Source organism: Aotus nancymaae, unplaced genomic scaffold, assembly GCF_030222135.1.
Source record: "Aotus nancymaae isolate 86718 unplaced genomic scaffold, 86718_ANA_hifiasm-v0.15.2.pri h1tg000028l, whole genome shotgun sequence".
Taxonomy (NCBI): domain Eukaryota; kingdom Metazoa; phylum Chordata; class Mammalia; order Primates; family Aotidae; genus Aotus; species Aotus nancymaae.
This window is the reverse complement of record NW_026988441.1, coordinates 192,851-213,676: the sequence shown is the minus strand read 5'-3', so window position 1 is coordinate 213,676 and position 20,826 is coordinate 192,851. Positions and strand designations below refer to the sequence as shown.

The following is a 20,826-nucleotide window of genomic DNA, read 5'->3' as shown; positions in this document are numbered from 1 at the left end:
CCCGGCTCTCCGCGCCCCTTCTGGGCGGCGGGGCGGCGGGGCCCTCGTCGTGCGGCCCTCTGTGCGTTCGTGCGTGCGCCCGTGGCGCCTCCTGGTCCGCCGCCCGCGGCCGGGCGCACGCCCCGCGACACGGAGGCCGAGCGGGGCCGGGGGCTGACCGCCATGACCCCCCGGAGCCCGGCGTGAGGGGGCCGAGGTGAGCGCGGGGCGGAGCGCGGGGAACGCCGGCCCGCTTGCCCCAGGTGTTCGGGCCTGGGCCGCGGCGCGCGCGGGCTCGGGCCGGGCCTCGGGTTCTGGGTGTCTCTGGCGGCCTTTGTGTCTCTGTTGTTGGGTCGGCCTTGACTGCCCCCGTGTCGGTGTCGCTGTCGCTGTCTGTGTCTGTCTCTCTCCCCCTCCCCGGTGTCTCCCTCCCTCTCGTGTCTGTCAGCGTCTGTTTCCCGTGGGCCTCTGCCTGTTCCAGTGGTCTTAGAAGAGGGTTTGGACGTAGCAGTGTGCCTGTCCCGAGTCTCTTTCTCCTCTGTCGTGTCTGTGTCTGTCAGGATTTTGTTCGTGTCTCTGAGTTTCTGAGTCTTCACTTCCCTGCGTGTCTCTAGCCCTTCCCTGTGGACTCTTCTGCCTGTGGTGCAGAGCTTACCTCTGCCCCGTCTTCGCATCTGATTTTGCCCCCATATCTGTCACCTCCAATCCTGAAGTTTCTTTCCAGGAGTCTGTTGCTTGGTCTAGAAGAATCTGCCCCTTTTCTCCAGTTTTCTGAGTCTCTGATGTGGTGGTGAAGAGTCCCAGGCTTGGATTCAGAGGTCCGGGCTGCCTGCTAAGCTGTGTGATATTTGCCGTGTGATATTCTCTATCTCCAAACCTCAGTTTCCTTGTCTTTAAAATGGGGCATTCATAGTTCCTACACCATAGGGTCCTTGTGCTTGTAAATTGAGGTGATGCTTGTAAAGTGCCGGACCGTATCTGATACACAGGAAGTGTGTGATTACTGGGAGCTCTGGTTTTTATTATTACAGTGCTTAGAGATTTTTACACAGTAAGTGTTAGATGTCGGTCGGTTATTGGATTATTTCTTGGAGAATTTTGCCATATTCTTTGTATGCTTTTTTATCTATTCTCTTTGAATCAATTTAATTTGAAATACATTCTAAGCAGTATCTAAGAACTCTTAGCTTTGATGTACTAATGTATATTTTTTCTCCTGCACACTACACAGTGTTAAGATAGTGTATTTTCTACCGCCACCCTTTTGGAACTGTTCTCTGTTTTTTCTCTGATAATAATAGCAGCCAGTGTTACTGAGCGCCTACTATCTGTGGGGCACAGGGCCAAGCACTGTATGTACCCATCTTATTTAATCAACAGGCCTGCCAGGTAGGCATTCTTTCATTTCAGAGTGGAGCAAACTGCATCTCAAGGAGGTTCGTGCTGCAGGTAGCTGCTGTGGCTAGGCTTTGAACCCAAACTTACGTTCTTTTCCGTTATATGCCATTTTTCTTGTCTCTCTTTTCTCAGTGCCGGGTCTCATGTTGTTTCTGGGCCTCTATCCTCCTTGGCCTCCTGCCTCCCTGTTTTCCTATGTTCTCGTATCTGCTGCTGTTTGTGTCTTTCTCACTGTCTCTCTGGGTAGCTCTCTCTGCCTGGGTTTCTCTGTGTCTGTTTCTTGTCATTCTTCTTCTCTGTATTTGTTAAATTCATTTCTCGTCAGTCTCTTTCTCTATATTTCTTACATGATTGCTTCATCATAATGTGTCAGGCTGGGGCTGCTTTGGGACTCCAGCACATCTGTCTTCAGGTCCTTGGCCCTGTGGCTTGAGTTGGAAGCAGAGGCCAGCCTCTCTCAGTCATCCCTATCTCCCCTGGGCTTACATCATGGTAAGGCTTTGGAAGCCTCCCTCTGTGGCTCGTTGGAGCTGCATAGACTGGTGATCAGAGCTGGCTCTGGAACCAGGCTGCTCCAGGAGTGAGGTGTGTGTCTCTGGGCAAGAGGCTGAACCTCTCTGTGTCTCAGTTTCCACCCTGCGAGATGGCTGTGAATCATGGGGTTGTTTCAAGGATTAACTGAGTTAATACATATAAAGCGCTTACAGCAGTGCCTGGCCTGGGCTAAGAGCCGCACAAGTGTCCGCTGGTGTAATCATCATTTGCTTGACTCGCCTTCTGCTTCTTATCACCAGTTTTGGGTTGGGTTCATGTAATTTAGGTTAATTTAAAAGTACAAGTTTTGGAGTTCAGGTGGGCCTCGGGTTGAGTCTGCCCTGCCATTCCTGGTATGTGACCTTGGCTGAATTATTTAATCTCCAGGAGCCCAGTCTCTACATGCACTGTTGAAAGAGGGAATGTCCCTCTTGTGCTGAGTGAGCGCCTGGCTCTCAGCTGGGACCCAGGCAGTGGGGCTCTTAGGTTCCTTATCTCTCCTGGGCCTTGGGCTTCACCTATCCTTGAACATCTGGTCCTCTGGCTTCTGTAGTTCCTGATGCCCTGGTTGGCTCCCTGCTCCTGTCTTTAATCCCTTCCATCAGCGTTCTTTCCTGTACTGTTGTTGTTTCTGCTGTGTATTCCTGTCCCCTCCCCCCTTGTCCCAGTGGTCTCACCTGCCCCCCCCCACCCACTTCCTCCTTGCATGGTTTACTGAATGGTTTTTCTGGGCAAGCTTCTTTGCTGGGAAAAGCCACGTCCAGACAGACGTTCTCTGCCCGCTGGGGCCTGTGGGTTGACCTTAGTATAGAATCAGACAATATAAAATCGTGAGGGAGACTGAGTTTACCGATGAGGTTCCAGGGAAAGGCAACCGTGGTGTTTGGGTGTAGACGAGAAGTGTAAGCAGAGCCCTTGTGGTGAGTGTCCATCCGTGGGTGAGGAAGGAGAAAGAGCACATGGGCAGGACGGAGTCCCTCGGGACACGCAGTCAGTGTTTACAGAGCGTCAGTGGCTGAGATGGCCGAATGGAGTCCCATTTGACAGACGAGAAGGCTGAGGTGCAGAAGATGGCAGCCCGCCCAGGGTGGCCTGGCCAGGAAGTGGCCGGGTCAGGGCGTGGGCCTTCGATCTGCCACTGCATACTCTGCCTCACTGAGCAGGGGCCCCGGCAGGAAGGAGGCAGCCTATTTGAGGAACTGAAACATGGATGGGGTTACTTTCAGGCCTAGAGGTTAACAAGGGACAGAGCCTTGTGGGCCACAGTTAGGAACTCATCTTTGACCCTGAGAACTCTGGGCAGCCCATGTCCCGTTTGTGTTTCCAGAGGTCCTCTTCCCCTCTCAGATGCTGTGACCTGCCAGCGCGTGCCACTGCCTTCATCCGGAGTCGCCCCATCTCTCCACGCATCAGGGGCCCTGTGCCCCTTGCTGCTGCAGCTGGGCACCATGTCGACGTCGTCCTTGAGGCGCCAGATGAAGAACATCGTCCACAACTACTCAGAGGCGGAGATCAAGGTTCGAGAGGCCACGAGCAATGACCCCTGGGGCCCATCCAGCTCCCTCATGTCGGAGATTGCCGACCTCACCTACAACGTCGTCGCCTTCTCGGAGATCATGAGCATGATCTGGAAGCGGCTCAACGACCACGGCAAGAACTGGCGGCACGTCTACAAGGTCAGTGCCCTGCCCTCCTCCCTGGGCAGGTGCGGGGCTCAGGCGGGGGACGGGAGCCTGTGTGTGCCCTGCCTGGGACGGCTTCCTGGTTCTCAAGAGAAGCTGGAGAAGAGTGAAGTCTCTCCTTTTGTTTAATGAGGGCAACGAATGTAAGGCCAAGAAGTTTGGAGCCTGGCGATTGAAATCTGTCTGTGAGTGAGTGGTGCATTCCTGAGATTCGTGTGCTCAGGAGGCCTGAGAGGGCCCTCGGTGCCCATCTCTCCTGTGTGCCCAGACACCCAGTGCCTTTCCTCACAGCAGCTGAGGTTCCACTCTGGGCCCCGTCTGAATGCCCCTCAGGCAGGTGTGTGCTCCGTGGCACAGGTAATGCCAGGCTGGGGATGAACGCCGAAACAGCGTGGTGATCTCACACTCCTTGTCAGACTCAGAAGCCTGCATGCTGTTTGCTGGCATCGATCTGACTGTGGGAGAGACAGGACTGTGGGGACAGAACGCAGATAACAGGCTGGTGCTCGCGGGGATTGGAGGGGAGGGGTCAGCTACACAGGGCAGCACAAGGACATTTTGGGGTCAATGGGACTGTTCTGTGCCTTGAGGGCAGTGGTGGCTTCGTGTTCTCTGCGTTTGTCAGAACTCAGGCTGATGTTAAAATGAGTGAGGCTTGCCATATGTAAATTAGACCCCAGTTTAAGGAAGGAAGACGAGACTTTATCTTACACATTTCCTCTCAGGATGTAAAAGATTTGCCCCTTTTTTTTTCCTTTACAGCTGCAGAACATTCAACTCTATGGATTGGTCGTAACTTGTTTAACAAGTGCCTTGGTGATGGATTCTTTTAAAAAGGGTTTTGGAGTGTTTTGCTTTTAAGAACAAGACTGCCATGAATATCCTCATGTATTTGCTGTTTTCTAGAACTGGAGTTGTCAAGTCAAGAGGCTCATGCATGTGTAATTTCAGTAAACGTGGCTAAAGTGCCCTCCACAGATGCAGCGTAGTTGCTGGCCCTGATCCACTGACCAGACACACAGATCGCAGGTTTTGGGCCAAAGGGGTTGTGCCTGTGAGCAGGACTCAGCGAGTGGATTTCCTTTTGCCGCTCTTGGGGGCCAGGGGCCTTTGCATCCCTATCTGTGGTTATTGTGTTCTTACGTTATGGCAAAGTGGTCAAGGACTCGGGCTGGGCCGGGTTACACTCCCGGTGGTGGGAGCTCAGGCCGGTCCCTGGATCTTCCTCGTGTGAGGGTCTGTGGAGTCCCTTCACGTGTGACTCGAGGCGGGGGCTGGTGAGTGTCACAGTCCTGCCGCTGCTGTTCCATTGGCAAGCCTCTGCGGAGGGTGCACAAGACCAACAGGGCAGCTGAGGTCCCCGTCCTCGCTGATTTTTTGAGACTTCCTGCCTAGGTGGGGGTGGTTCCCTCCGCTCACAGACCAGGAGGCTGAGGCCCGGAGCGTTGCTCCACTTACACACTGGAGCAGTGGAGGCTGGTTTCCTGTGACTCGTTTTCATGCCCATCCCGACACACCAAGATCAGGTCAACTCATATGTTGAATCAGTTACGGGTAATTCATTGTGAAGGGTTGGGTGGCGTTTGTGGTGTTGAGAATCTTGGAAAAGGCTAGGGGTGCAGGCGAACCTCTGTGGAGGCAAGGAGGAAGGATGGGGCTAGAGGGGCAGGTGGGGCTGGAGGGGTGGGTGTGCAGAGGGGCCCCAGGCGCAGATCCTGCCTGCCAGTGACAGAGGTGATGCTGTGGGGGCAGAGACTGAGTGTGGCCTCTGGGTAGGGCCGGCAGGTGCCAAGGCCTGAGAGTGCTGCGGAACATGCACTGCCGGCAGCCGGGCTGTGCAGGAGAGGGGAATGTGACCTCCAGTGCCAGGTGGGGCCTAGGCTGCTCCCTAAAGGAGGAGGGAGAGTCCCCACTGAGAAACAGATGGATTCTTTTGTTCATGCTGCACTGTTTGTCCTGAGGCCTCCTGTGGGCCACCCTCTTGCTGGGCAGTGCTAGGGACCCAGCCCTGATCAGACTTGACCCCAGCCTTCAAGCGCTCCCGGGTAGGTGGGAGTCGAGTGGTTAGGCTGGTGGGTGCCGTGGAGGAGGCAACACAGCACAAGGCCCTGCAGGCCTCGAGTGGTCAGGGCAGGCTTCCTGGAGGAAGCAGTCAGCCAGTCACAGGTCTGAGCCAGCCTTTCCACCCTGGTTTTTCCTAATAACTTTTTAAAGGTAGATTTACTGAGGTGTAATTTGCATGCAGTAAAACCCAGCCTTTCAGAAGATAGAGTTCTCTGGATTCTGACAGATGCACATATTTTGTAACTGTCATCACAGTCAAGGTATAGAAGGTTTCTGTCACCCCCAAAACCTCCCCTGTGGTTTTTGCAGCCCCTCCTGGGCCCTCTGCAGGCCTGGCTGTTTCTGCTCTGTTCTCCATCTTCAAAGTCTCTCTTGATTCTTGGGACTCTCCTTTCTATGCTCCCCACAGCAGAGTCTATGGCACTGGCCTTTTTCTTGGAATGCTTGGGGTCCCCAGCCCATGTGGCTGAGGACATGGGGTTCCCGCTCCACCCTGAACCACTGATTCCTCACACTGAGGGCAGGGTTCAGCCTCAGTGCCCCAGGGCAGGGTTGATGTTGTCTGTAAAAACCCTCCATGTGTGTTGCCCGCTGGATGCTGTCCTGAGAGCAGCCCTGTAGGGCCAGCATGTGTCAGTGTTGTCTGTGCTGCGACAGGTGCTGATAGCTGAGCATAGGCACAGGGCAGGGCTCCAGGAGGGGCTCCCTGGGGCCACGTCCAGCCAGTGCCCACCTTCCTGGCTGAGCACTTCTATCCTGCAGTCCTCTTCTGGAAGCATGAGGGACTGGCCCAGGGGGCCTGAGCCACTGTGAAGCTGCCATCCCCTCTAGCCCTTTCCAAAGCCCAGTGTGCTGGCCTGTTCTGGCATGAGAGTGGGTCCTGTTGTTCCCCACCATCCCTTCGCCACCATGGTCTTATTTTGTCAATTCAGCCCCAGGTGGTGGGTCGTGCGAGAGCAATCTTTGCACTTTGATGGATGGGGAAACCGAGGCCCAGGGAGAGTGGAGCTGGGGCTTGGGCCCATCTCTGCAGACCCCAGGCTGTCCCACCCTGCGACCCTGCTGGCTGGCACTTTGGGGGTCTTACTGTCCCCGTGGAGAGGGAGGTTGAGCTGTGGAGGCTCTGCACGGCCTCCCCGCATGGCCTTGGGGGTGAGTCTTGGTGAGTAAGGTCCGGGGTTTATTTGATGCCTGTATGTGTAGCACACGTAGGTTCTCATCAAATCCTCCGTTACCTGGTGAAGGAGGTACCTTTCTTCCTCCTCTGTTTTCCAGGTGAGGAAACTGAGACACAAAGATGCTCAGCCCTGCCACCCAGGTTGTGGCAGAGCCGGGAGGAGCCTCAGAGACCCCCCTCTGGACCCTGTGCTGTCACCTGAGTTCTCTGAGGAATGCACGGTCTCAGTCTTTATTTTAAAGCAGGGGTCAGCAAAGTACAGCCCACTGGTCACATCCCACTCATGGCCTGTTTTTGTAAATAAAGTTTTACTGGAACGCAGCCAGGCCCATTAATCTGTGGCTGTGGAGTAGTTGAGACAGAGAGTATATAGCCTGAAAAACTGCATTGTTTATCATCTGGCTCCTTACAGAAATGTTTGTTGATCCCTGTTTTAAACTTTATTTTTGCATTGCAGGATGTCCTTGACAAAGCTACCTTAAACATTAAAAAAGACTGTTGCTGGCTGGGCGCAGTGGCTCATGCCTGTAATCCCAGCACTTTGAGGGGCTGAGGTGGGTGGATCATGAGGTGTCAGGAGTTTGAGACCAGCCTGGCCAACATGGTAAAACCCTCTCTTTACTGAAACTACAAAAAATTAGCCAGGCATGGTGGTGGGCGCCTGTAATTCTAGCTACTCGGGAGGCTGAGGCAAGAAAATCATTTGAACCCGGGAGGCAGAAGTTGCAGTGAGCCGAGATCATGCCATTGCACTCCAATTCACAGTGTAAAACTACGTCTAAAAAAAAAAAAAGCTGGGTGCCGTGGCTCACGCCTGTAATCCCAGCACTTTGGAAGGCCAAGGCGGGTGGATCAGGAGATCGAGACCATCCTGGCCAATGTGGTGAAACCCCATCTCTACTAAAAATACAAAAAATTAGCCAGGCGTGGTGGTGTGTGCTTGTAGTCCCAGTACTCGGGAGGCTGAGGTGGAAGAATTACTTGAATCAGGAGGTGGAGGTTGCGGTGAGCCAAGACTGCGCACTCCCGGTTCAAGCCTGGTGTCAGAGACTCCGTCTCAGAAAAAGAAAAGACTCTTGCTTTATGCAGTCGCCCACTGCTTTTTGCTTGTTTTTGGAAAAGCAAAGGAGAAATAATGACTTATTTAAAAAAATTTTTTTTTTCACTGTTTTAGAGAGGAGGTCTTTCTCTGTATTCCAGACTGGAATCCAGCAGTACAGGCATAGTCACTGAGCCTTGACCTTCTGGGCTCCAGATGTGGTTGAGGAGTAGCTGGGACCACAGGCACGTACCACCATGCCCAGCGAATTTCTTGTTATTTAATTAATTTATTTAGAGATAGGGTTTTGCCATGTCACCCAGGCTGTTCTTGAACTCCTGATCTCAAGCAGTCTGCCCACCTCAGCCTCCCAAAGCACTAGGATTACAGACTTGAGCCACTGGCCCAACCTTATTTATTTATTTTGTTGTATTTATTTATTTTTAAATGGAGTCTCACTCTGTCTCCCAGGCTGGAGTGCGGTGGCGTGATCTTGGCTCACTGTAACCTCTACCTCTCTGATCCAAGGGATCCTCTTGCCTCAACTTCCTGTGTAGCTGGGATTACAGGCATGCACCACCACACCTGGCTAATTGTTTTGTATTTTTAGTGGAGACAGGGTTTTGCCATGTTGGGCAGGCTGGTCTCGAACCCCTGACCACAGGTGATCTACCGGCCTCAGCCTCCCATAGTGCTGGGATGACAGGCGTGAGCCACTGCGCCCTGCCATGTTTATTTTTTATTTTGGTGTATGTGGTAGTCCCACTGTATAAGTTTACTGTGGTTTATATATGCATTTCACTGAGTATTCGCTCATTTCCCACTTCACAATCTTTTTAGCTGCAATTCCAAAGTCCAGAGAGCTCTGAAAACAAAAAGTTTTTCGTGATTCACTTGGCACAAAGTGTGGGCACGACTCCCTGCCTGCAGAGTTCTCTTCTGTGTTGTATATGTGTTGTTTTCCTGGTCTGAACTCATGAAAATTCCGAATTCCAGAACACAAGAGCCACAGGAGTTCTGGAGCTGAGACTGCCTTTAGGCTTAGGGTGTGCTAAGGCAGAGAAATGGCTTTTCTTGCTTCCTTTCTCCTCTCCTGTAAATACCTTGAGGGCCGGTTAAACACTAATCTCTGATTACACTGTAAATACTGTTAACACACCTTCCAAAGGCCTTGCCAGAGCTAGGTCCAGCTGCCTCGGAGGGTGAGGAGATATGGATGGCCCTGGCGTTTTTCCTGGCACATTTCTCCTTGGTTCAGACAGAGCTTACTGTGAGAGCTGACTCCTTCCTTTTTTTTTTTTTTTTTGGCAGTACTCTAGCTCTGGGAGCCCTAGGGGGTTGCTGTGGCTCTGTGAAGACCGTGGGATCACCTGTAAAATCAAAGGCGTGCCTTTTTTTTCCGTCAGTGACTAAGACACCCCCTGCAGAGCCTTAAAGGGGCCGTGACCCCCCCCAAGCCCAGGACTTGAACCTGAGTTGGGAGAGCCACAGAGACCTTGGTCCCCCCCCACCCCCAACAAATTAATTGCAGCTTGTTGAAAGGGGAGTTTGTTCTCATGGTATAAAATGCAGACATGCCAAAGGGTGCAGATTGAATGGTTCTGTCCCTCTGCCTGTCCTCTTGCTCCCGGTGCTGTCAAACTTGGGTGCCCCTCCTGAGAGAGCCCAAGCCCACACAGGCCCTTGTGTGGATCTCCTCCTCCCTTCTTGCAGAGTGGGTCAGCTCCTGTTCCAGGCTGTTGAATGCCCCTGTGAGGTTTTAGTCAGAAACGGTGACATACTTCAAGTTGAATGCTAAGACCCCCCCCGCCCCCGCATTGTGATTCAGCAGATGTGGTTTTCTTGGCCATGTTACTTTAGATTTTAGTTTTAAAGAAATAGACAGGGCTCCGGGACACCGAGCGATGCCACTGTGGCCGGGGTGACTGCAGTGGCCATTTCCTCTTCTTTTGATTGAGATGGAGCTCCTACACGGTGCAGCTCCCGCTTTGTACTGAACAGTTCCGTGGCGTTTGGCCCATTCACAAGGTTGTGCAGTGCCTCTGTCTAGCTCCAGAAGGAAAACCCACAGCCTTCAGATGGTCCCTCTCTCGCCCTCCCTCCACCCCTGGTAACTCGTAGTCCACTCCCTGTCTCTCTGGATTTGCCCATTTTGGACGATTCGCGTCAGCGGACTCATATGCAGTGTGGCCCTCTGTGCTGGCTTCTGTCGCTGAGCTCAGTGTTCCTGTGGCTGGTCCTGTCATGGCGTCTGTCCATGCTCCATTCCTTTGCATGGCTGTGTGCTGCTCTGTGGGGACAGGCAGTTGTGGGACCGGCACCCAGGCGGCCGCCCCAGGGCCTGGCCTCACGCAGTCTCCGGCCTGCCATGTGGTGTCCTGCGTGCTGACTGGGTGTCCCTGTGCCCACCTGCAGGCCATGACGCTGATGGAGTACCTCATCAAGACCGGCTCAGAGCGCGTGTCGCAGCAGTGCAAGGAGAACATGTATGCTGTGCAGACGCTGAAGGACTTCCAGTACGTGGACCGTGATGGCAAGGACCAGGGCGTGAACGTGCGTGAGAAAGCCAAGCAACTGGTGGCCCTGCTGCGTGACGAGGACCGGCTGCGGGAGGAGCGGGCACACGCACTCAAGACCAAGGAGAAGCTGGCACAGACCGCCACGGGTGAGCCCCCTTCTGAGGCCCCTGGCGGCCTTGGATCTGTCCTCTCTGGCTGCGGAGGCAGGAGCGACTGAGGCGGCCCCTTTCCCTCTCCTTGCCTGGGACCCTGGCTCTGCTCTCACTTGGGTCCTTTCCTTCCCTGGCCACCTCCCCTGCTGCAGCTCTCTGCCCTTCCTGCCTCATGCCCCAGGGCAGGCCTGGAACTGGGAACCTTTATCATCCCACTCCCCGACAGGCACAGGGCTTGAGAGCAGCCAGTGCTGGGGGCCGGGCTCTGAGGGGACACGCACAGTGACCCCCGAGGGTGCAGTCCTTCTGTCTGCGCTGAGATGAGGGGACATCGGACAGGCAGAGGGTGGTCTGGCATGGCACAGAAGGAAGGCCAGAGGCAGGGCCTGCACGTTGCTCCAGGCATCTGGGCCTGTGTTAGGAGCCTTGACAGTGCTTCTGTAGGTGGCGGACTCAGGCTGGTGGGTGGTGACCAGCACTGAAGAAAACAGTGGAAATAGTGCATCCTCCATCGTCAGGCCAAGCTCTGTCCCACGAAACATTTCCATTTCTGTGGATGGGTGTGTGGGCTCGGACCGTGCTGGGAAGTATTGTCTATGGTGGTTGGGGGCTCACAGCTGGGAAGAGACTAGTCCAGCTGCCTGTGGCCTGGAGTGAGGCTGGGAGAATGTCTGCGAGGCTCTTCCTGCTCTTCAGGAAGAGTGGGGGCACCTCAGCGGAGGTGTGTGAGATGGGGTGAGGCCACCGGAGCGCTGGCCTGGAGGTGGAGGTGGGTCAGCCAGGCTGGCACAGACAGCAGGGAGGGCCCGTGGCCCCCATGGTGTCCAGCTCGAGGGACTGGACTGGTCTGGTGAAGTCTTGGCTGTCTGTTTGGACAGGTCTCATTTGGGATCACTGTTCAGCACCCATGGGGAGACACAGGCATGGCCGAGACTCCAGAGTAGGGACCCACAAACCTGTACACAGCATTAGAGCAGAGAGTTCGAAGTGGAGGGAAGGAGGCTGGCCTGGCTGGGGAGTGCTCAGAGCCGGGGATACCAGGAGGGAATGTGGGCGGCAGAGAGGGCTGGTCAACTTGAGGCGGGTGGGCAGCATAGAAGGGCTAGTCAACTGGAGGTGGGCAGGCAGGCGGGTGGGCATCGAGGTTGGGGTGGACTGAGGAGGGACATTGGCAGGAGCTGGGAGCGACTTCAGGGCAGAGGCCTGTGGGTGGGAGATCCTGGCTCGGGGGTCATCAGACTGTGCAGGGCCAGAGCCAGCATCCTCTGCTTTGCTGGCCATGCCGTCCAGTCCCAGCTTCCTGGCCCTTCTGGCAAATGCTGGGAAGCAGCTGCGCCCCTCCAGCACTCACCACGGACTCTGAAATTCAAATTTCATGTAGTTTTCGCGTCTTTTTTTAAGACTTTTAAATTGTTATTTAATTTTTTAAGGTAGTGCTCTGAGTTTTTGCCCATCTTGGTGCATTCTTTTCATTTTTTTTCCAGCCATTGTTTTCTTAGACCTTCTCAGGCCAGCCATGGCTGCCACTGTGGTGTGCTGGCCCTTGTCCTGGAGTGAGCTGTGGGGAGGCTGTGGCTGGGGAGGAGGATGGGGACAGCTGGGGAGTGCGCCCTGAGACCCCAGTGGGCAGCACCATGGGTGGGTGCTCCGGTGATGGGAAGGCCTGAGTGTTGCTGGCTGGTTGCCAGATTACCTGTGATATGAGAGGCAGGGCCTTCAGGGCTGCGGGGCGTTGGATTTAATCACCACTGGGCTGGGGGGTTAGGGGCATTTGCAAGGTTCAGGTTCGGCGATGGGGTGTAGATTCCCAGCATCGACCTCTGAGAGTCCTCAGAGTTTAGGAGGGAGTCGCTGGGGCAGGGAAGGGGAGGCGGGGCCACGGGGGTGTGGTCATCCCTGTGAGCTGACGTCACCTGTGCCCTACGCTGCCCTTCTGTCTGCCCGTCCCCCCCAGATGGCCACTTACCCACCCAAGTCCGTTAGCCCGTGCTGGTTCTCTCATTGTCACCTCACACGTCACCCCAGATGGTCACTCTTTGCCCTGCTCTGTTGCGCACGTGCCCCCTGGGGCACCCATGCACGACTTTCTTTGGCCCTGGGGGCCAGCCTGGGGCCCCTGCTCCCGGTGCAGGTGGGGCCACCAGACAGCTGCCTGCTGTGACTCCAGGCAAGGGGAAGCCAGGGCCTGCTCATTGAGGAGAGGCCTGAGCAGGGTTTGGAGGGAAGTGCAGACACAGGTGCAAGGCATCTTGCAGCTGGAGGAGCAGAACTTGCTGACAAGTCCACAGCGTTGGGGCAGGCAGGGCAGGGGCGGGGCCCACTCTGGGGCTCTGGAGCCTGGGGCAATGGCCCCGGGCCTGGGTGGAGCCTTTCCCTTGGACTTCGAAGGGGCCAGGGTCCACAGGCCTTGGGGGTGGAGAGGGCAGTCAGGACAGTGTGTAAGGGCAGGCACGGGTCACTGAGAGGATGCCACGGTTGAGGCTGGGGATATCGGCTCCTTCCTGGTGGGTCCGGCCCTGCCTTCCTGTGTCCTTTCTCCCTTCCTGCTCCTGGAACCAAGGGCTCCTTGCTGGCCCACTCCCCAACCCCGGCTGGGTCTTGGATCCCACCATCAAACCAACGCCGTTCTCCCTGGCGAATTCCAGTTGTTCCCTGCTAGAGCTACTGCGTTCAGCAAGTCCCGGACACAGGCTTGGAAGACCCCTTCCTCCCATCCCCCAGGGCCCAGCAACAGCCCCCAGGCAGCAGAGAGTCCGGGTGGTGGCAGGGCCCAGAGGGCCCCGGCGCCCCCCACCTGCTTATCAGGCCGACTTTTGCTCCTGTCCTCCCCGAGGCCTGGCCTCTCCCGTGGGTGGGGCTGCCTGCATCCCTTCTTGGGAACCCTGCATCTCTGCCCCTTCTCCTCTGAGCACCTGGTATCTGGTCCCTGCCTCTCAGTCCTGGTTTTGGCCTTCAGAGGTTGGAGGTGGGAGATGGCAGGAGTTTGGAAGCAGAAGCCCTGGTCTGTCTATCCATGGGGTTTCCTGTCTCTTGTTCCCTGGCCTGGGTCTCACAAGTTTCTCCCCGATCCTCCAGCCTCGTCAGCAGCTGTGGGCTCAGGGCCCCCTCCTGAGGCAGAGCAGGCATGGCCGCAGAGCAGCGGGGAGGAGGAGCTGCAGCTCCAGCTGGCCCTGGCCATGAGCAAGGAGGAGGCCGATCAGGTACTGGGTGTGCAGCCGCCGCTGTCTGCCCGCTGCCCGCCTCTGTGCCTCACCTTAGGCTCCTCCTGGCCAGACGCGGGCCTGGCCCTCACTTTCACCGCTCCACGTGCTGTCACTCGCCTCCTCCCCAGCCTGCCTCATCCTCACCCTTCTGTCCCTCTGCGTGTCCTTCTTTGCCTGCCCTTGCTGGTTCAGGGACCCCAAGCCCTCTCTTTCTTCGGCCCTATCTGACCCTGGCTCTGCCTCCGCCTCTGTGACTCTGGCTCTGGCCCCTCCTGCCATGCCCCTCACACTCTCTCTCCCCCAGCCCCCATCCTGCGGCCCCGAGGACGACGCCCAGCTCCAGCTGGCCCTTAGTTTGAGCCGAGAAGAGCACGATAAGGTCAGAGCAGCCTCTTTGTCCCTGCCTCTGCCAGGGGCTCCCCTCAGACCAGCCCTGTCGCCCCTTCCTGAGTTCCCTTCTGCCATCCTGCTGGGCCGAGGTCCACAGGCTCATGCGAGGTGAAACGCCAGAACCTTCAGCCGTAGGATGTAGGACCTCAGGTCAGACAGAGCCTGGGTGGCGGCCAGCACAGCCACGCCATTGCTCCTCGAGTAACCAGGGTCCCTCCCTCTCCCGGCACAGGAGACATCACCTAGGCAGGTGCCTGTCCTCCCCGGGTGCCCCAGCACAGCCCCCACCCCCTCAATCCCTGTGTCCCACCTGACCTCTGACCCAGGTGTCCCACCCCCATTCATATATCGTCCGCATCCCATCGACTCCTTCAGCCGCCTTTGTCGGGATGGGCTGGGGTGGCACCGTGCGTGGCTCATGTTCTCGCTTCTCCCTGGCGCTGCCCATGCCCCACAGGAGGAGCGGATCCGGCGCGGGGACGACCTGCGGCTGCAGATGGCGATCGAGGAGAGCAAGAGGGAGACCGGGGGCAAGGAGGAGGTGAGTGGGTCTCCCAAGGGTGTCCGTCTGTGCCGTCGCTCACGCGCCTGGAGCAGAGACTGAGAAACAAGGGTTTCCAGCCCCGGCCTGCTTCTCCCTCCCTGCGGGGGTGAGGCTGGTGACTGACCAGGCTGCCCTGTGGCCACCTCCTGTGGTCAGTGCTGGTCATCCCCCTTTGAGCCGAGCACTGTGAGGGCCACCACCAGCCGTCACAGCTGGATGAGGTAGGCCCAGAATAGGCCAGCAGCCTGACACGGCCACGGGAGGAGGGCACCAGGTTCGGCCATCAGTCCCACTTTCCCAGGCACCTCCTTGGTGCCAGGCCATGTGCTGGTGAGTGAGGGAGGCGTGGTCCCACCCTCCCAGACAGTGTTTCTGTGGCGTTCTGTGCCCTGCAGCTGAGTAGCAAACCCACAACCTTGTGCATCCAGGTCATGCTTCAGTGCTTCTCTCTGACGGGGATCCACTGGCTGGTTTTGTTCTGAGTCAGGGCTGAGGTCACTCATGCTGCTGGGCCTGGGACATCCACACGGGCCTTGCCCTCCAACCCCCTCCCCTGGCCTCTCCCTGGTCACTAGTCTGTCCCAAGTGTCCTCACAGCACAGCAGCTGCTGCTGCCGCCCCCCACAGGACAAGCTTATTGGGCTGGGTCGGAGCTGGCTCGCCAGCCTGCGCTGCTGTTGGTCTCAGCGGGTCCTGAGGCCAGCCCAGGTTCGAGTGGTGGGGATGAGTCCCCTCTCCATGGGGGGCAGCAGACAGCTTGTGGCCGTAAGTGATCAGGCACAGTGGGGCTTTCTTGGTAGACGGAAAGCCTCTTTAGGTCGGCCTTGGTCAAGGGGCCTCTGTCAGTGTCCACCACAGCTCAGAGTGACCCCAGGGCTGCCCTGCTGGAGGAGCGCCAGGTCTCACCCATCTCTTCTGCTCCTGCCCCAGACTCAGCTCTTCCCCTCACAGCCCCCCGGGGCCTCTGCCTCACAGTGCTGACTGGAGGTGTTTGCATGAGTATGTGGGGGCATCTGGCCTCTCCGAGACCGGGGCTCTGGTTAGCCGGGCCCGTCGTGTGCCCACCTCCAGAACACAGGACCTTGCTGCGTGTGTGTGTGGCACGGGAAGGCCTGCAGCGTGATGACTGCGGGGCCGTGTGGGGGCATCATGAGAGGTGCTCAGAGTGGCCTGAGTGGCAGTTAACAGGGGCTTCCCAGGGGAAGGCGTGGCACAGGGGCTGGCTAGAGAAGGCACGGTGGGCAGAGGGAGGGCTCAGCCTCTGTCCTCAGTCAGGGCCAGGGGACCTGGGAGCAGGTGCGGTGAAGGGACTGCCCTGCTGCAGCATGGAGAGTGGATTCAGCAGGGGTGGAGGCCGTGTTGGGGTGCCCTGTGTTGAGGGAGGTTGGCAGAGGCGGTCCGACCCCAGGACATGCGAGGAGGGAGCACAGGTGGCGTGTTTGGGGCCTGTTTCCCTCTCATCCCTTCTTAATGGATGGTTGCTGTCTGGACACCCAGGGCCTGGCCACCTCCCCAGCTTGGTGCCCTGCTTGGTCCCTGTCCTGGGCTTCCCACCACTTGTTCATGCTCCTTCTTTTCTCTCTCCCCCACAGTCATCCCTCATGGATCTTGCTGACGTCTTCACAGCCCCTGCTCCTCCCCCGACCACAGACCCCTGGGGGGGCCCAGCACCCATGGCTGCTGCCATCCCCACGGCTGCCCCCACCTCGGACCCCTGGGGTGGCCCCCCTGTCCCTCCGGCTGCTGATCCCTGGGGGGGTCCAGCCCCCACGCCAGCCTCTGGGGATCCCTGGAGGCCTGCTGCCCCTGCAGGACCCTCAGTTGACCCTTGGGGTGGGACCCCAGCCCCTGTGGCTGGAGAGGGGCCCATGCCGGATCCATGGGGAAGCTCTGATGGTGAGTGTGTGGCCTGCTTGCATGTAGCCTCTAAGCCTGTGTGCATCTGTCCTTGTTTGGCTGTGCCCTTGGACAGGGACAGATGCAGCCAAGTGGCGCCAGGGCAGTGGTGGGGGCGTCCTGGGTGCAGGGGAGGGGCCGAGAGGGGTCGGATGAGACAGCCCAGCACAAGGTGTGTGAGATTGTGCCTTGGAGGACATGGTAGGGTGCTGTGGGGACGGTGGGCAGCTCAGCCGAGGGGCCGAGGCTACAGCCAGGGCAGAGCCTGTGTGGCGTAGGCATCTGGGGAGGTCAGTGGGTGGAGCTGGGAGGTGCAGGTGGAGAAGGGGCCTGATGCCCAGCTGGACGGGAAGGGTAGGGGAGCCATGGGAGCTGAGGAGGGCTGGGCAGGTCTCACAGAGGCCGTGGGGATACCCCTCGCCCCAGCTGGGGTTCCAGGGGCAGAGCCTGGCAGTGATACCCAGTTGGAACTTGAGTGTGTGTGCAGGAGGCCGGGTGGGGTTTGCCTCTGGGGGGCAGTGGGGAGGCTTTTTTGTGAACAACCACAGATACAGAGGCACTGGTCCCCTCAGCCACCCAGGCATTCAAGGTTGCCAGCCCTCAGGCTCTTCTGTCATCACCCAGGTGGGGCCCCGGTCAGTGGACCCTCTGCCTCCGATCCCTGGACACCGGCCCCGGCCTTCTCGGACCCCTGGGGAGGGTCACCTGCAAAGCCCAGCACCAATGGCACCACAGGTACTGGAGTGGGGGTGGGGGTGGGTGGGAGAAGTTAGTGTCCGGCATCCTAAGGGAGGGGTGGGTGCCTGGACTGGAGAGGGTGCTGAGCAGAACATCCTGACCCCACAGCAGCTGGGGGCTTCCACACGGAGCCTGATGAGTTCTCCGACTTCGACCGACTCCGAACGGCCCTGCCGACCCCCGGGAGCAGCGCGGGTGAGCCTCTGCCCTCCTTCCCAGTGGCCAGAGGGAGCCTCCACTGGCTCTTCGGGAGCACTGTCCCCTGCTGCTCTGTCCTGCTCCAGGCAGGGCCGGCTGGACTTAGGGATGAAAAGTTCAGGTGGACAGTGGGGGCCAGAACCATCCACCTGTCTTTAAGAGAATATGCTTCTTTATTTTAGAGAGATTGCAGACTTAGAGAGAAGTGGAGAGTGCTTCTCATGGGTTCGCACCCAAATGTTGACCTCTGACTCTCTCTGCCTCCACATCACTCGAGTGCCTTGCAAACTACAGGTGTGTCAGAGAATAGGGACTGTCTTGTCCTGTGCAGCAAGCTCCATGGACAGGGGTGTGGAAGGCAGCCCAGGTCCTCGCTCACCTGCTGGCGGCGCCGGGGCCAGGGTGCATCCTCACGGGTGCTTTGTCAGCTGCACTGGCTCACTGGGCCTTTCAGCTGGCACCCACCACCCATGATGGCCCATCTGCTGGGTCCGCGGGTGGCTCTTCCTCCGTCAGGAGCGTCTGAGGTCACGGTGGGCCACTAGTGCTTTGCCATGGCCCCGACCCTGTCTGTCCATGATGAGTCATGTCGGCTTTGATCACTTTTATTATTTTTTTAATTGAGCTGTTATTGAAGCACAGGTTGTGGTACAGAACCCTGCTTCTGCTGACCGAAGGCGGGCACCTTGCCGGGACTGAGTGCAGCCCACCCTCGTCTCAACTGGGTGAATGTAGAGGAGCTTCCAACCTGCAGGTTCCCTTCTTCTAGGCCCTCTTTTGTCCCATCCAAACGGGCATTTTTTCAACATTAGATAGAATTCTTAAATCTATTTAAAAAGAAAAAATCAGGCTGGGCGAGGTGGCTCACACCTGTAATCCCAGCATTTTGGGAGGCCGAGGGGGGCGGATCACAAGGTCAGGAGTTCAAGACCAGCCTGACCAACATGGTGAAACCCCGTCTCTACTAAAAATACAAAAATTAGCCGGGCGTGCTGGTGCGCACCTGTAGTCCCAGCTACTCTGGAGGCTGAGGCAGAATTGGTTAAACCCGGAAGGCGAGGTTGCAATGAACCGAGGTCGTGCCACTGCACTCCAGCCTGGGCAACAAGAGCAAAACTACATCTCAAAAAAAAAGGACCTCCAGCCAACAGACATCTTCTTACCAGCCTGGAACACATGTCTGCATTGTCCACTTGGAAGCTCCCACTGGGGTCCGTGTAGTCAGGGAGCGTCTGAGGGCAGGTTCCTGTGAGCCTTGAGGTGCCTGTGACAGGCCCACTCTGGCTTAGAGACCCTGGACGGCCCATCCCTGAAGCAGGCTGCCCTGTGGTCGTCAGGGTTATACCTGGGTCCGCCATTCCTCTTGAGTTTGCTCACTGCAATCAGACCCATCTTGTTTGGAATCTGGGCTGACATGCGAGCTTTTGGCCTGGGCAAGTGATGCCTCAGTTCCTCCTTCCCAAGGCCTCCGGGCACCGGGCGCTTTGAAGCGCCTCCCACGAGGCCTGTACTGCTCCTGGGCTGGAGCCTCGCTGCTGTCTGCCCCTCTGAGCCTCTCTCCCACTCCTTCCAGGGGAGCTGGAGCTGCTGGCAGGAGAGGTGCCAGCCCAAAGCCCTGGGGCGTTTGACATGAGTGGGGTCAGGGGATCTCTGGCCGAGGCTGTGGGCAGCCCGCCACCTGCAGCCACGCCAACTCCCACGCCCCCGACCCGGAAGACGCCGGAGTCATTCCTGGGGCCCAATGCAGCCCTCGTCGACCTGGACTCGCTGGTGAGCCGGCCAGGCCCCACGCCGCCTGGAGCCAAGGCCTCCAACCCCTTCCTGCCAGGCGGTGAGTGGCCCAGTTACCTGCCTGCACCCTCCCTGTGGGTCCCACCAGAGCAGGCACCTAATGCCCCCGCCCGTACGTGCTGGGTGGACACGGGTGGCTGCACTGCTGACTCCACTCCATGTCTCTGGTTTTCTCTCCCTGCAGGAGGCCCAGCCGCCAGCCCCTCCGTCACCAACCCCTTCCAGCCCGCGCCCCCCGCGACGCTCACCTTGAACCAGCTCCGTCTCAGTCCTGTGCCTCCTGTCGCTGGAGCGCCACCCACATACATCTCTCCCCTCGGTGGGGGCCCTGGCCTGCCCCCCATGATGCCCCCGGGTCCCCCGGCCCCCAACACTAACCCCTTCCTCCTATAATCCAGGGCAGGAGGGGGACCTGGCCCTGCCCGGCCGCCCCCATTCTGGCTCTCTGGGAGATCAGTGTTGTGAGTGCATGTGAAATGGGGGTGTGCGCCCCCAGTGCCCTTCCCCGTCCTGGGGCCCACTCACACTACATCCTCTTCCCTTTCCCACCCTGCCTCCCGGGAGAGAAACTGGACATGAGGCCTGGGGAAGGAGCTGGCCAGAGGAAGACCCTTTCCCGTGGCATTAGAGGGGGAGGGGCGGCTGGGGCCCCACATGTTCTCCTCCCTCAAATTCCCAACCCCCAGTCAGTGTTTGAGCCTCCTCGTTCCCCTCACACACCCTCGGTGAACCCTTGGTGATGATTTTGGCGACTTTGGGAATAAATGGCACTTCCCATGGGCGTGGCTCCCCCAGATTCCCACCTGTGACTCGTGTGTCCCTCCGAGCCCCTTCGTCCAGGGACCCAGGGTTCAGGTCCTGTCTCTCGGGGGTGGCTGGAAACCAGCCTTTCTGTCTCAGGAGCCCTGATTTCCCTGACCCTCCCGGGTCCAGGGGTGGCTGGGTTGGGGGTAGGAGGGCACAAGGCCTGGTGGAGCTGCAGCCCCGCAGGTCCAGGCACTGGGAGGCCAGAAGTGGCCAATCACTCCTGGTGCAGGAGGCCCTGCTCTGGAGAGCTCATGAGGGTCTCAGGTGTGGGGGCTTAAGACACATGCTTGTGCTGCGGGGAAACCACGATGAGGTCAGAGAGTGCACCGGGGTTCAGGGAGAAGCGGCATCCTGAGGGCTGGCACATACGCAGCACAGGTCACCGTCACCACTGCCCGGAGCCCTGGCAAGCATCACCTGTCCATCCCTGCACTCCCGGAAAACCCACTAGCCTCCCCTGGCTGAGCTCAGGGACCATCAGCTCTCTACTGTGTGCCCTTGCCCTGGGCTGGACCACATGTGGTGGGACCATCCTGGAGAATCCTCGGGCCGCCCCGTGACGGGGATGCTGCTGCCGTATCCAGGGCTGGGTGATGGCTTGTGGCAGGCCCTGCAGCTGGGGCGCCAGCGATAGGGACCTGCGCGTCTGTGTGTTAAGCCAAACAGGCTGTTCTTCCCTGTGGAGTCTACTTGCATGATTTCCCAGGTCCAGTTC

General features: G+C 58.1%; 1 protein-coding gene across 12 annotated transcripts; it reads left to right on the top strand.

Annotated features, from left to right (window-relative positions):
• The first annotated feature begins 136 nt into the window (after nt 1-136).
• Nucleotides 137-20,100, top strand: EPN1 (epsin 1). Of its 12 annotated transcripts, none has more exons than XM_021673456.2 (11): nt 137-196; nt 3,239-3,587; nt 10,289-10,538; nt 13,620-13,744; nt 14,052-14,126; nt 14,595-14,678; nt 16,274-16,577; nt 17,202-17,312; nt 17,427-17,510; nt 19,087-19,344; nt 19,489-20,100. In XM_021673456.2, the coding sequence occupies exons 2-11, from the start codon at nt 3,360-3,362 to the stop codon at nt 19,695-19,697; spliced, it is 1,728 nt and encodes a 575-aa protein (XP_021529131.1). In that variant the 5' UTR covers nt 137-196; nt 3,239-3,359; the 3' UTR covers nt 19,698-20,100. The 12 variants fall into 12 exon arrangements, with proteins under 12 accessions (XP_021529131.1, XP_021529129.1, XP_021529134.1 ...); XM_021673454.2 differs by having other exon boundaries at nt 17,424-17,510; XM_021673455.2 differs by having other exon boundaries at nt 153-196; nt 3,259-3,587; nt 17,424-17,510.
• Nucleotides 20,101-20,826: the final 726 nt, after the last annotated feature.

What these genes read in the sequence shown, in the direction of transcription:
- EPN1 (XM_021673454.2), top strand. Translation starts at nt 3,360, where the DNA reads ATGTCGACGTCGTCCTTGAGGCGCCAGATGAAGAACATCGTCCACAAC. An exon ending in GCTGGCACAGACCGCCACGG is followed by an intron (nt 10,539 to 13,619) that starts GTGAGCCCCCTT and finishes CCGATCCTCCAG; the next exon opens with CCTCGTCAGCAGCTGTGGGC. An exon ending in GCAAGGAGGAGGCCGATCAG is followed by an intron (nt 13,745 to 14,051) that starts GTACTGGGTGTG and finishes TCTCTCCCCCAG; the next exon opens with CCCCCATCCTGCGGCCCCGA.